The 13,598-nt window shown below is 37.0% G+C and overlaps 1 protein-coding gene across 1 annotated transcript in view; it reads right to left on the bottom strand.

The window, feature by feature from the left end:
- LOC129360301 (palmitoyltransferase ZDHHC9-like) overlaps nucleotides 1-13,598 on the bottom strand; it is a 32,706-nt gene that overhangs the window by 5,040 nt on the left and 14,068 nt on the right. The window contains exons 3-8 of the mRNA XM_055030430.1: nucleotides 10,083-10,241; nucleotides 6,830-6,967; nucleotides 5,951-5,999; nucleotides 3,934-4,036; nucleotides 644-747; nucleotides 408-504 (exon numbers count right to left, since the gene is read on the bottom strand). Of these exons, the coding sequence (XP_054886405.1) occupies nucleotides 408-504; nucleotides 644-747; nucleotides 3,934-4,036; nucleotides 5,951-5,999; nucleotides 6,830-6,967; nucleotides 10,083-10,241 (650 nt within the window). The remainder of the gene's footprint in view (nucleotides 1-407; nucleotides 505-643; nucleotides 748-3,933; nucleotides 4,037-5,950; nucleotides 6,000-6,829; nucleotides 6,968-10,082; nucleotides 10,242-13,598) is intronic.

Genomic DNA, 13,598 nt, shown 5'->3' on the forward strand with positions numbered 1-13,598 from the left:
TCTTTAAAAAATATATGAATCTTAAGATTTCGCATCCTAAAAATAAGCAAAAAGCAGACAAATATCCTGAAATGATAAATTCTCTTTTTACATATCTTGCTTGATTTGTTTGTTGATTTTTATTTCTTTACAAAATTTGAATCAGGAGAAACTAAAACTGCAACTTGAAGATTTTTTTTTAAATTTCATTTGAATGCAAAATGTTGATGTTCTTGTGCAGTTTTGGTTCAATTCCTGCTCTGAGTGTATTGTTCTTTTAGGAATTGTTTTTTGAGTCAGTTTACTCCATTCATCAATGACTAAATCAGCTGACGATCGTTTCAATAATTGATTAATCTGATTAACTGCTTGCTGTTTCGTTGCACCTTGCAGCAGAGGACTGGCTGTGTGTGGATTAATGCGCTCACCGTTGTTTGTGCCACTGGGTTGTCGAAGGAACAGGGACCTTCACTGTTTGCAGCAGCGGGCGAATCCTCCTGCATCAGCCCTCGTCTGTCCAAGACGCTGGAGGGCAGAAAACGGGTCAGAAACTGAGTGCGGCTCATTACTGATCCGAACAGGGAATGCATGGAGCGACCAGACCAGAAAATGCTTTACATGTAGAGAAGAAATGAGGGAAATTGAGGAAAGCAGAGGTATTTACCTGGGGTAGGTCGGTCCACACAGAACCTCGCAGCAGTTTTTGATGATGTTCTTGTGGCTGTAAGGATTCTGGCCTCTGTTCTTCCCAGACCAGGAGCCTTTAATCTAAAACAAATAAAATGCACAGCAACACCAATCAGAGCAGCAGCAAACACCAAAACACGCCCTGCAAAGTCAACCAGTTCACTCCCACAGTCCCTCCTTTAGCTTATACCTTATTCAAAAGCATGCTTCCGTTTTTAGACGATATTCCCACCGGCTTTGGTTTGACCTACTAAAATTCATCCTGCTGGATTAAACTATTCCTGCTTTAACAGTGACTCTGTCACAAGGAGAGCGTCAAAAGATTAAAAACTCTTCGTTAATTCATGAACGAGCTTCATGAGTCGGATTAATGACAGAAATACCTCCAAATTGTCACGGCTGGATCATGCAGATAATTGGTTGAAACATGTTCATTCTTCATTCAGTCATTAGAAAATCCAGAATTTTTACGCAAGTAAGAGCAGAAATACTTCATAATAAATTATTCAAGTAAAAGTAGAGATTACAGCGTAATAAAAGAATTAGTTACTACTAACTCTGTGCACTCAGTGATAAAAAGATGTAGATAAACCAGATTAAAATTCAGATAAGTGCATCTGTAACATGACTCCTACAGCTCAGCATGAACTAAACGACCAGCCTGCAGGGCAGAGAAGACAGAAAAATGCTTCTGGTGGTAAACATGTAGGTCAGCAGGCACCGTGTGTGTGTGTGTATGTGTGTGAGATCTATGGGAAACCAGAGCGGCTGCACCACTCAAGGTGCCGCCATCACGCCGCTGTACTTCTGGCTGCTCTCCCAGACCCTGCAGGTATCGATGCATCTATTATTAGGCTGATCACAAACGCTGAAGCGACCGGGCTGACAGCCATCGCTTCATCTCCCGCAGCGGGGAAAAAATAAATAAATAAATTTTAAAAAAATCACAGGTTGCAATGCTTCATTACTGATGAAATGAATGGAAAAAATGAGGCCAGTCATCCCACTGGAAAGGAGCAAGGAGACGATAAATTAATCATTATAACAAAGTAGAAGAGCTCAAACCACTAACATCATCGTTCCTGCTTCGTTTTTGAAGTTCTGCAGGAAAACACAGAATATCTGATCCACATGCATCACCTCTGACTCTGTAATTAATGACCAAACACAATAAAAACGATCAGTTGTTCTATTCTTATCTGGTTTGGGCCTCAGAAGCTTTTCTAAAAGTAGCCCAGAGGTTCAGTCTGTTTTGCCCTCAGATGAGACAACGGTTTCAAGAATAGAAGACATTTATATGTATTTTTAGATGATTAGATAACATCGACACAAACAGCCGTTTCAGGTTCCAGCTCACATAAACACGTGAAAACGCTCAGAAGCTGAAACAAAATCCAGAAACAAAATCCAGAAACAACCATTGAAATAATGCAGACAATGTAGGTGTTTTTACTTTAAACGAGACACTTTACCTACATATTCACACATTTTTAAACTTCTGTTTGTGTCTCTGCTGCTTCTAAAAACAGCCTAAGAGATGAAAAAAGCCATTTCTTGGCAATAAACTGGTATTTTTTAGTGTTTGGAAATGAGCCGTTTTTAAAACCTCGAACTTTCAGTCACAGGCGCTGCACCGTTACCTAGCAACCACAGTCAGTCCAGTGCAGTTACCTAGCAACGAAAGCAGAGGTCCAACACTTTTGGTTAGCTGGTCAACAGCCTTCTTCTGAATGTGTTGGGTTGGAATAAAGCAGCTTTTGGGCAGGTTGTTAAAATTTGAGCTGCTTTTCACAACATTTTTAGAAAGTTTTCTGAGGAAAATTCTCATTAGTTGCTGTCGCTGTGCGGCAGAAAAGCACAAAACGTTTACTAAACTGCTTATCTTAATAGCTCATTTATTTTGAAATGTCTAGACTCTGTTGAATTCGATCATCAGTGAGTAGCCGTTGGTTAATCAAGTGTTACTGTTGTAAAACAGAACTTCATGTGTGATATTATTTAAAGGCATAGTGTATCATAAAAAGCACATGTCTCACTGTGTTCAAAGAGTCCCAACTGGACCTGGTGCTGGTCAGAATATAGTAAGGGACAACCAAAAACATTGCCTATGCAGCGGCGTATATGATCATTAACAGATATATGTGACTATATCTGGCTTTTTAACATGAGTTTCATTATAGGCTGAGATTTGAGCTGATTTTATTTTTATGTTTTGGGTTTTATGTTGTGTTTGGGCTGGAAACCTTTAGTCAGGTCTGACAACCATGCAGCTGTATGCGCTGTACAATGGCTGCTGGAAAAGACAAGAGCTTTGTTGTTGACTTACTATTCAAATACCACTTGCTGCGTTGTTGCTGTTTGTACAGGAGGCTCTGCTGATGCTTTTCAAAGAAGTACGGTTGTATAATTGTGCATCTGTTCGTAGCCATTTTGGCGCAAGAATGATTTTGTGCAAAAAATGTAATGAGCATGTTTAGCATATCCCATAGATCCATCCTAACATGTTCAAGGAAGCATCATATGTCACCTTTAAATTATTATTTTATCTGGAGCTCCTTCTATCACAAGGGAAAAATCGTATTTTTTTTTACAACAGAATCGACTTTAGTTTACAACACAAAGGTCTTGTTAAACAAGCTACAGTTTACGAGGGGTGAACGAGGTGCTGCAGTTGTCACCGCAACGGTATCAGCTCTTCAGTGGTGCAGAGTTCACACCTCAACAATGCCGCTAGGATTTCTCATCACTGTCATCACAGATAATCATCTACACTGTCTGAGAGATTTCAGAATGACCAAATGTTAAACATGTTTTAACGTTGAATTATTGTTTCACATGTGAATTAAACATTTAAAAGTGCAGTTTGAGAAGAAATAAGACAGAAAGAAGCATGAGAAAAACAAAAGAAACAGAAAAAAAGAAGGAGAAAGACAGAGAAAGAAAAAAAGAAAGAGAAAAGAAAGGAACAGAAAAAAGAAAAAGAAAACTGTGAAAAAGTGTGAAAAAGGAAAGAGAGAAAAAAGACAAAAAGGGAAAAGAAGGAAAGAAAACAAGAAAGAAGGTAACAAAAGAAAGAAAGAACAAAGAAAAAGATCATAAAAGAAAAATTGGAATAAACAAAGAAAGAAAAATCAAAAATAATGAGGAAGGAACAGAAAAAAATAAGGAATAATAAAGAATGAGAAGAAGAGAGAAAAAGATAAAAAGAGAAAAGAGACAGAAAAAAGGAAGCAAGGCAGTGAAAGACAAGGATCCTAAACCACTTACGTCCTCGTTGGTGGTCTGGTTCAGAGAGATGAGGTACGTGTGGAAACCAGTCAGTCCCACCATCGACCACAGGGTGAAGAAGCACACCAGCACTTCCAGTACAGTGAGTTCCAGTTAAGAAAACCACAGCAGGTCTGAGTCATGGCCGCTGGTTAAACGGCGAACAGACGGCAATGTTGAAACAGCTGGAAGTTATATAAGGTGATTAAAGACGCTCGACGGAAAAACATGGAGCCTACAGAGAGATTTATGTTTAATCACAGGTTACACATACGCTTTATTTTCTTTATCCTTTAATTTTATTTTGCTGTGACTTTTGCTTGTCCAATTCAGTTGTTTATAATTAGTTTTTAGAGTGAGTTTGCTAGTTTTCATTAGCTAAATATCGTTTAGTTTTTAGTTGTTATAATAGTAGTTTTAGTTTTTTTCATATAGGTTCATTTTTAGGTGCACAATTCAAAACTATTTGATTGTGATTATGTTTACACTGATTGGATAATGAGAACTGAAAGAAGTCATATTTTCAAAAACTATATTTACCAACTGGTGTTTTGGTAAATACACCAGTTGCAAAGGTTTTATACAAACCTTTGCTGTCAGGAGGATTATGGCGTACCATAATTTACCGACAGCTGGCGTTGTATGGTGAAAAGAACAAAAAAACATAAATTTCACATCAGTTTGAAAGGCTAATAAATAGATATTAAGAACAAAAACAAAGGTTATTATATTTAGAATTTCAACATGTTTCAGTTACTTTTTATAAATTAACAGTATTGTTCCAGTTAGTTGTAGTTTTTCCTCCATTGCTTACTGTTTTTGTTTATTTCAGTTAATGAAAATGTTTTCTCAGTTTCAGATTTTGTTATTTTGTTGGTTTTAGTTAACCAGTAACATTTGGTCAAATCTTTTTTCCATCTTGGAGTAGAGAGGATATTCTCTCTTGTCAGGAACCAAATGGGACCAAACATTTATTCACTCCTCGCTCTTCATTTACAAGCCAAAAAAAGAAACTGTTTGGGACAGATTCCTGAAAAGAGGAAGCTGCTACTTTGAGAACAGGACAAAGAGACCCTAAAATAAGCAGGATGTATAAATAAAATTTATACATCCTCTGATGTATAAATAAAATTTATACATCCTCTGATGTATAAATAAAATTTATACATCCTCTGATGTATAAATAACATCTTAACTCCGTTATTAATATCAAGCCCTAAACTGGAGTCAAAGGTCAAACTGTCCGTAATGATGTCACTGAGCTATCCTGTTGGTGCTTCATAAAATTATGTATCCCAGTAATTTTTCTACCAAAACTGAACAACAGAGGTTTATAATATTTAGTAACTTCTTCATCAACTTCACTGAAATTCAGTGTTTTGTTTAAAATAATCATATATAGAGATGCACCGGTTGGGTTTTAATTTATTTTAGAGCTTTTTAATTGCAGCTCTAGCATCACTGAAACAAAAAAAAAAACAATAAATCAATCCCACAATAAACCTTTAGTTAACAATATAACTTGTTACTGATAAAGTAACTAACGGCAGCTTCATTTCCAATAAAAATTTGCGTAACATGAGAATATTTTGCTAATGTCAAAGAAACAGAATTGCACAATTTCTAATAAGTAAGAAATGTAATTAAAATGACAAGTGAACAAGTTTGTTTATCCAATATATGAGTAAAAAACAAGGAGCGGCATCATCCTCCTGCCATTTCCTGTGGTAATTTATTGTGGTTTTTGCCAGTAGTATTTGTTGTTAACATAAATTGTGTGAAGTGAAGAAAGTGTTTCAGTTGCAGTTTAGCAAAACATACTAATTTTGATAAAACCAAAACCAAATCATCCTAGCGCAAAAACCTTGCATTGAAAAAATGTATTTCTAAATTAGCGTGTGAAGGAAACAAAGGACGGACAAACAGAGGAACAAACGAAGGAAAACAGTTATTGATTTCCTTAAAACAAGGCGCGCACACACAAACACACAAAATGTATTCATATTTAAAAGGATATGTTCCAGGTGTTTCCTTCAAGGTGCTCAGAAAGCCTTGATCCACAGAGCCTGAGCACAAAGACAGACAGACAGACAGGTGAGACAGGGAGGTAAATGTGCTGAAAAGTACAACTCATACATACAGGATGGTTTTACCAGGGACTTATTAAACAAAATCCAGATCTTTAACATTTTACTATATCAATTTGGATTTCTACTGCTTCTAAAAATACTCAAAGCACTTAAAAAAACTACCATTTGGGCGTCTGGAAGATGAGTCATTTCAAAAACCTCCAGGTTATTAAGTCACAATCAACAGTTACTTAGCAACCAGCAGAGCTCCAGCACATTTGGTCAGCTGGTTGTACCGCTGTATGTGATGTACAATGCTGCTGGAATAGACAAAACAACTTACCATCCAGAAACCACTTTCTGCATTCTTGTTGGTTGTGCAGGAGGCCCTACTTCTGCTTTTCAAACATGTACATGTGTATTTTTATGATGTAAATAAGTTTGGACTGCCTTGTTGTTGAAATGTGCTGAATGAATACACTTGACTAACTGATGTGTTTGCAGCCATTTTCATGGGTGAGTCTACCATTAAGTTTGGGGGCGTGGCCAGTAAAAGCTTATTTGGATTTAAAGTGACAGGACGGCCTAAAAAAGCTCTTTCTGAACAGACTGGAAATCTCATTTTCTAAGAATGATTTTGTGTAAAACATTTACTAAAAAATGTTTGTATTGCCACGTTTTCCTTTAAAATAAGAAGGTCAACAGTTCAACAAAAGCAGCACAATCACATCAGGTTGCTTCTCATGCAACATGAACTATCAGCTGCTGTTAAGCTCCTGTTGCATCACGTCCTTCCAGATCCGTCACATTCCTGCCACCATACTCACGCATGACGACGTGGACGATGTTGAAGGCAAAGATGTAGATGGTGAGCAGGGACAGCGTCAGGGTGAACAGGTAGAAGTACCTGTAGTTCCTCTTGCCCACGCAGTTGCCCACCCACGGACAGTGGTGATCAAAACGGTCTGAAAAACAACAACATTCTCTGTTAATATGTGAAAACACCAAACTGAGGTGTTGTTATAAAAAATGAACGTGTGAAAAATGACACCAGGTTTCAGTGAATATGGAGTCTAAAAATAGTTTTCTTCCTCCTCCATGTTTGGAGCAAAGCCAGAAGAAAGCAGGGCAGGTCGAAATGAACAACAGGGAAAAAATGTTGTCAGTAGAAAGGAGGACAAAGATCAAAGGAAGGTGTTAAAAAGGTAGAAAGGGGACAAAATAGGAGGCAAAAAAATGAAACAAGGAGTTAGAAAATAAGGACACAAGGCAAGAATGAGACAATGAAGGAATAAAGGGAAGTTTTTTTATTTTATTTAATCAGATTTCTATTGATAACGTCTGACTGTTGCTGAGCCTCGACGGCTAACGATGGTAAAAATAAACCTGGATCTCATCCTTCCTTCAGCATGCTGAAGGAAGCAGCAGCATCTCAGGAACGTTTTACGTTTTTAATATCACTTTAACATCGATCTACTCAAAGCCCCGTCCACCTTGAAAAGAAAAACCATCTTCCAGTTCACCTAGCAACAGCAGCCACTTACAGAGCAGCTAACAGGGTTTCTGATTGATGCAGCGTCTATCTGAGGTACACAGAGCAGCAGGACAGTAATCGTTCACACTTCAGGAAAGTTCATTTTAAAGAAAGCTGCACACGCCGCATTTCCTTTACAATCAAACCGAGCTGTGAAAATTTAACTGCAAGATTTATGCGGTTTCAAACTCTCAGTGGTGGATCACAAAAACAGGATTTGCTCCTTTTTGGTTTGGTCAAACAATAAAGGTGACCTTGAACAAGTTTGGCTGAACAGGTTATGAGAAATCTATGGGCTAAACAAAACATGTTCATTCATTTTCTTTTTGCATAAACTTATTTTTCGATAATGAGATTTTAATCTGGTCAGATTGTGGTCAGTTCTGCCTATTTGAGCTGTTTAATGGCCTCTGTCACTTTATAACCAGTTAAGATAATGCTGGCCCCGCCCCCATCTCTACGTTTCCATTCGTTGGTGAAAATGTATAAGAGCCTCCTGCACGACCAACAAGAATGCATTAAGTTGTTTCTGAATGGTAATCCAACAATGAAATACTTATCTTTTCCAGCAGCCATTGTACAGCACATACAACTGTAAAACCAGCTGACCAGACGTGTTGATGCTCAGTTTAGGTAACAGAGCTGGGCTTTATTAATGGCATTCATTAAAGGTTTGGTGTTTTTCTGACAACTATTGTGAAAGAATTTTCCTCTGAATATTTTCTAAGAATTCGCCAAATGTTGTAAAATGCAACCCAAATTTTAAAAACCAGCCCAAAGCTTTTTTATTTTCAGATTGCAAAAAACTTGATTATTTGACCACAACCAGACTTGTATTTTTTGTGGCAATATGTGCTTTTGAATAACAATGTTGCTCAGGACATCTGTTTCACAACACTATTACATAGTGACACTTGATTAACCAACGATTGTTAATCATTGATGATGTTACCTTCAACCAATTATACGCATTTTCATATAATAAGAACCGATAAGATGAGCTTTTATGCCACACAAAGACAACAATTGCAAAAAAAATTTCCTCTGAATACTTTCTAAGAATTTGACAAATATAAAAAGCAGACCAAAATTTAGCAACTTTGCTCAAAGCTGTTGTTTCCAGTCCAACAGACCAAACCAGCTGACCAAATGTGCTAGAGTTGGCTTGGCTTGGGTGGGATTGCTATGTAACGGCACACTGAATGTGATTTATCTGAAGGTTTTTAAACAGCTCATTTACCACACACTAAAACACATTAAAGTTATTGCCACAATAAGCCTGGGTGTTTTCTTTTAATCACTTGAGTTGCTTTTTGGAAGCAAAAAAATATGCAAAATATGAATTTTGCATAAAAAGTTCCCTTTAAGCTAGCATGAAGATGATTCCTTCAGTAACAGCGGCTGAGGCGCGTCGCGGGCTCTCCACAGCAGGTGCAAACAGACGAACTAGTGTTCACAGTGACTCAGCGTTTATTCCCTCACTGAGGCGCCACTGTCTCCTCTCATATCGCCCAGGACTCCAAGGCTTCCATCAAACACAGCCCTCAATCATCAGCAGCCAAATCACTTTTACTTTTGCGAGGGCGGGAGGTCACACGCTCCGACAACTCCAAACCGAACACGGGCCGTGTCACAATTCAAACCGCCTTCATCGTTCAAAGCACAGACTCCAACTCTTAGGACTTCCACCCCGTCTGCTGAGTTCAGCGTTTATTTTTAAAGTTTTTGGAATTATTTTATGAATGCTGATATGTCTGCAGGCAATTTTCCTCCCAAATCTCTTTTCCTTTAACTATTTCTAACTGAAATAACCCATTTCACCTGGCTTTCTTAAAACTACACTACAGCTGCTGCTTGAATCAGCTTTCAAAGTTTTACTTTTTGAACTTCTTGCAAAGTATTTTTGTTTAGTTTCTAGTGCAAATATCTGTGAAATGCTCTGTTGATATAGCACTTTAGCATTAGCTCCAAAGAAATACTCTGCTGGTGTAGCGCTTTATTGTTAGCTCCTAAGAAATACATTGTTTGTGCAGCTGTTTAGCATTAGTTTCTGCAAAAAATTCTGTTGGTGTAGCGCTTTAGCTTTAGCTTCTGCTAAATATCCTGTTGGTGTAGTGCTGTAGAATTGGCTTTTGCAAAATACCTTGTTGATGTAGCAATTCAGCATTAGCTTCTGAGTTATACCCTGTTAGTGTAGCACTTTAGCATTAGTTTTCGCTAAATATCTTGCTGGTGTAGCACCTTAGCTTTAGCAGATCTAATGTTTATGATTAGTGCTTTAAGGTTATCGCAACTATCTTTTAAGTTACCAGTGTCCACCATTTGATCTTCTAAATTAACATTGATTAGGCATTAATTACATCATAAACATAATTTACCTTTTTTTGCTGCGTAATGGAAATGTGTGATTGATGCTTAATTGGATGAAATGGTGTAGACATATTTTGAGACTGGTTTGATGTTTGCCAGCCAGTGGTACTGGTTGGTTTTGAAAGATAAAGTGATTTAAAGCAGCTAATTTCTGCAGCACAGCTGAGATGACGTACCAACACAGTTGTCACAGATGCTGCAGTGAGATGCTCGCGGAGGCCGGAAGATCTTGCAGGTGTAGCAATACTTGAGCTTGACGATCTGGTTGTTGATCTGAACGTTTCGGATCCGAGGCGGAGGTCGCTGCCCCGACGGGACGTTCCCATTCGCTGCCTCTGTGAATTAAAACAAAAACAAGATGTCAACACACTGACAGATTATAGTGACTTTGTTTTTTGTCGGTTCTGGAGTTGTTGCTCAAGGTCCAATGTGTTGCTTTGGAAATTTTTAAGGATACTTCATGTTGCCAGACTGGCTCTATTTAAGCAATTTATGTTTTCAACAACCTGGCAATTATCAAGCTTTGGTGAAATTGAACTTCAAAACAGTAACCAATAGCAATTATTTCAGGATTTGCCAAAGGAGGAAGAGATATTTTCACAGTGGAGTTTCTGTGATAATAAAGTAAATTGTTACTTGAAAACTGCATTAACTGTTTACTTTAACATGTCTGATATTGAAGTTTACTTGATGTGAAACATTCAAGTTTGACCAAAAAGCAAAACCAGAAAAAAACTAACCAAACAAATCTACTGAGGAGGATTAGGACCACTAAAAAATAAAACAAAAAAAACTTCTGAATTCTGAAATTTTTTCTCAAAATTCTGATATTTTTTTCTCAAAATTGTGACTCTTTTGTAAAATTATGATATGGTTTATTGAAATTCTAATCAATTTTAGAATTGTAACTTTGTTTTCAAGATTGTGAAATTTTTTCTTAGAATTGTGACAATTTCTCAAAATTTTTCCTTTTTTTCCTCAGAACTGACATTTCTTGGGATTTCGACATTTTGCTGGAAATTAGAAAAAATTGGGACATAGTTTCTCAAAATACTGACTTTAATTTTAAAATTACTACTTCTTTTTTCAGAATTCAAACTTTTTTCTCAAAATTTAGAATTTTTTTCTCAGATTTGTGACAATTCTTAGAATTCTGACTTTTTTTCTCGAAGTCAGGATATTTTCTTCTCAGAATTGACATTTCTTCTTAGATTTATGTCTGCAGTTTTAGAACTCAGACATTTCTTCTGCGAATTATGGCTCCTTGTGAGATCAAAAGTCAGAATCCTAAAGAATGAAACACAATTCTGAGAAAAAACATCAGAATTTTAAAATTAGAGTCAAAGTTATGAGAAAAGATGTACTTTTTTTTCAGTTGCCCCAATTCTCTTCCATAGAAATTTTATGTTTGATTGACAGTTTATTATCTCTGATTATGCTTCGCTGCAGACTAATGATCACAAAGCTGCAAACTCAGATTCCTCAAGAGAGAAACCGCTGTGGAGAATCGACCATTAAGTTGCTGCAATGACCAGACAGGAATTGACTCTTAATGGGAAAGAGCAAGCATGCCCACATTAATTTCTGGAGATGCATTAAGATAAAAGAATAAAAGTGACTATAATTTAAACTAATAGTGTATTACTATTTGTTTACAGCCTTCAGTGGAGGATATCTGCCATGAAAAGTGGCTTTTGCACAAATAAGTCAGACTCATTATGAGGCATTAACATGGTGAACAGATTTTTTCTGACAGTAAGCGATAACCGATATTAATCATCCAAATAAAGCTGGAGAAGGGCCTTCGAGAGAAACTGGGAATAAATTTGAGAGAGGGATATATGCCACTCCCAATGGAGGCCTGGCTCAATCTGCTGGAGGCGTCACAGAGCCGAAACAGTTTCCTAGAATTAGAGACCCTCCTCAGGAGCGCCACCAACAGGATGAGGACAGAAACATCCTGACTGCAGCAGCAACATCAAAATTTCTGCCTGGTTATGAAAATGGCTTTTTAAATCAAAATCAAAATACAAATAGCTAAATTAAGATAAGCTAAGATAGGATGCACTAGAAAATAGACATTGCAAAAACGTCAAATCTTATTTTTGGACTAGTTTCTAGTACAAATATGTTAGGATAAAAACTAACTTATAAGTAACTTCTCAGTAAGATACAGGACCTCATTTTAAGTAAATAATTCCTCAATATTGACAAAACCTACTAGTTCCTTAGGCAAATTATCTCACTTATACATGAGAAAAATGTTTTATTATAAGAGAAGTAATCTGCCAGAGGAACTCGACCTTTTTCATTAATAATAAGGATTATTGACTCAAACCAAGATCCTAAATCTTGCTGAAAAACTACTATTAAGTTAGTTTTGTCTGAGTTCATCTGTAGTAAGATATTTAAAGCAGAAACTAGAGCAAAATTACTTGGTAAGATTTTTTTTGCAGAGTAACAAATAGATGGTAAGTCAGGCTTTTAAAGATTTGTAATCGGCCAGAGAACTGCAATCGATGCACTCCCAATTATTATTTAGGTGTGATCAATATCCATTAGAAGATTACATACTACGTTAGTGTTAACATGGAAGCCAAATAATACTTTGGAGAGTTAAATGTGTAATTTTGCTGCAGATGACATAGAAACTGAATTCTAGTAATCAGCAAAAAATATGTAAATCTATATGTTTGAATAAAATACAATCATATCACAAGAATTGTGAAATATCCTTTCAATAATAGATTAAAAAATGTGTCAGTTTTTGGAGAAAGTGCAAAAACATTTTTTATTTTTTCACGTTGACCTGCAACACAAGAGGAAAAAGATTTGTAGTTTTCTATTTAATAAAACGTAATGAAATTAAACCAATACAGTGGTGTAATAATAACCAAATGTCTGCCATCTCTCTTGGTTTAAAACAAATAAAGAGCCAAGATTCACAGCAGAAAAAAGAAAGTTATTAAAAAAGCCCCGAAATCCAGAATTAATAATTTAGTGAGCAACTGCTCCAGGTGTAGCTTGAACTGGGATTTCAGGTCAGTGTGAGGATTCCTGTAAAATCCTTCATGTAACAAACTGCAGCTGGTCCATTAGGGTCATCAGGGCCGCAGCAGAACTGTCATCCTACATGCAGAGTGAGTCACGGTCATAATGAGATCTTCAGAGGGCCGCGTGCCTCCGCTCGCTCTTTACACCGAGTCCCTCAACTCCACCGCTTCAGCGTCCAGAGTTTCCCCATTTCAATTAGGGCTGGACAATAACAGATGCATTCTGGGAGATGTAGGCAACATTTCATTTCCCTGTGGAAGCAATAAAGTTGAATTTGAATGTGAGTCAACTCACTCACTCCTCGGTTACCTAGCAACTCACTCGCTCACTCTTTGGTTACCTAGCAACTCACTCGCTCACTCTTTGGTTACCTAGCAACGACCTGTTACTGACGCAGCAGCAGTTTAAAGTTTCAGCGCTGTGCCTCATAACTGTTTAAAAATTAAAAACTGGAAGGCTTACACCACCAGTTCAGCTGTATTTCAGATGTTTAACCAAAAAACAAATCAACTTTGGAACTGAGCTCAAAGCTTTTTTCTGATTAAAAAGGTTTTTTTTGTTGACTTTGATGTTGTAATTAGACAGAAATTCTCGTAACCTGGATCTAATATAACTCGCATGAGGGACGGTTGAAGTAA

This window comes from Poeciliopsis prolifica, unplaced genomic scaffold (assembly GCF_027474105.1).
Source record: "Poeciliopsis prolifica strain line A6 unplaced genomic scaffold, Auburn_PproV2 SCAFFOLD006, whole genome shotgun sequence".
Classification (NCBI taxonomy): domain Eukaryota; kingdom Metazoa; phylum Chordata; class Actinopteri; order Cyprinodontiformes; family Poeciliidae; genus Poeciliopsis; species Poeciliopsis prolifica.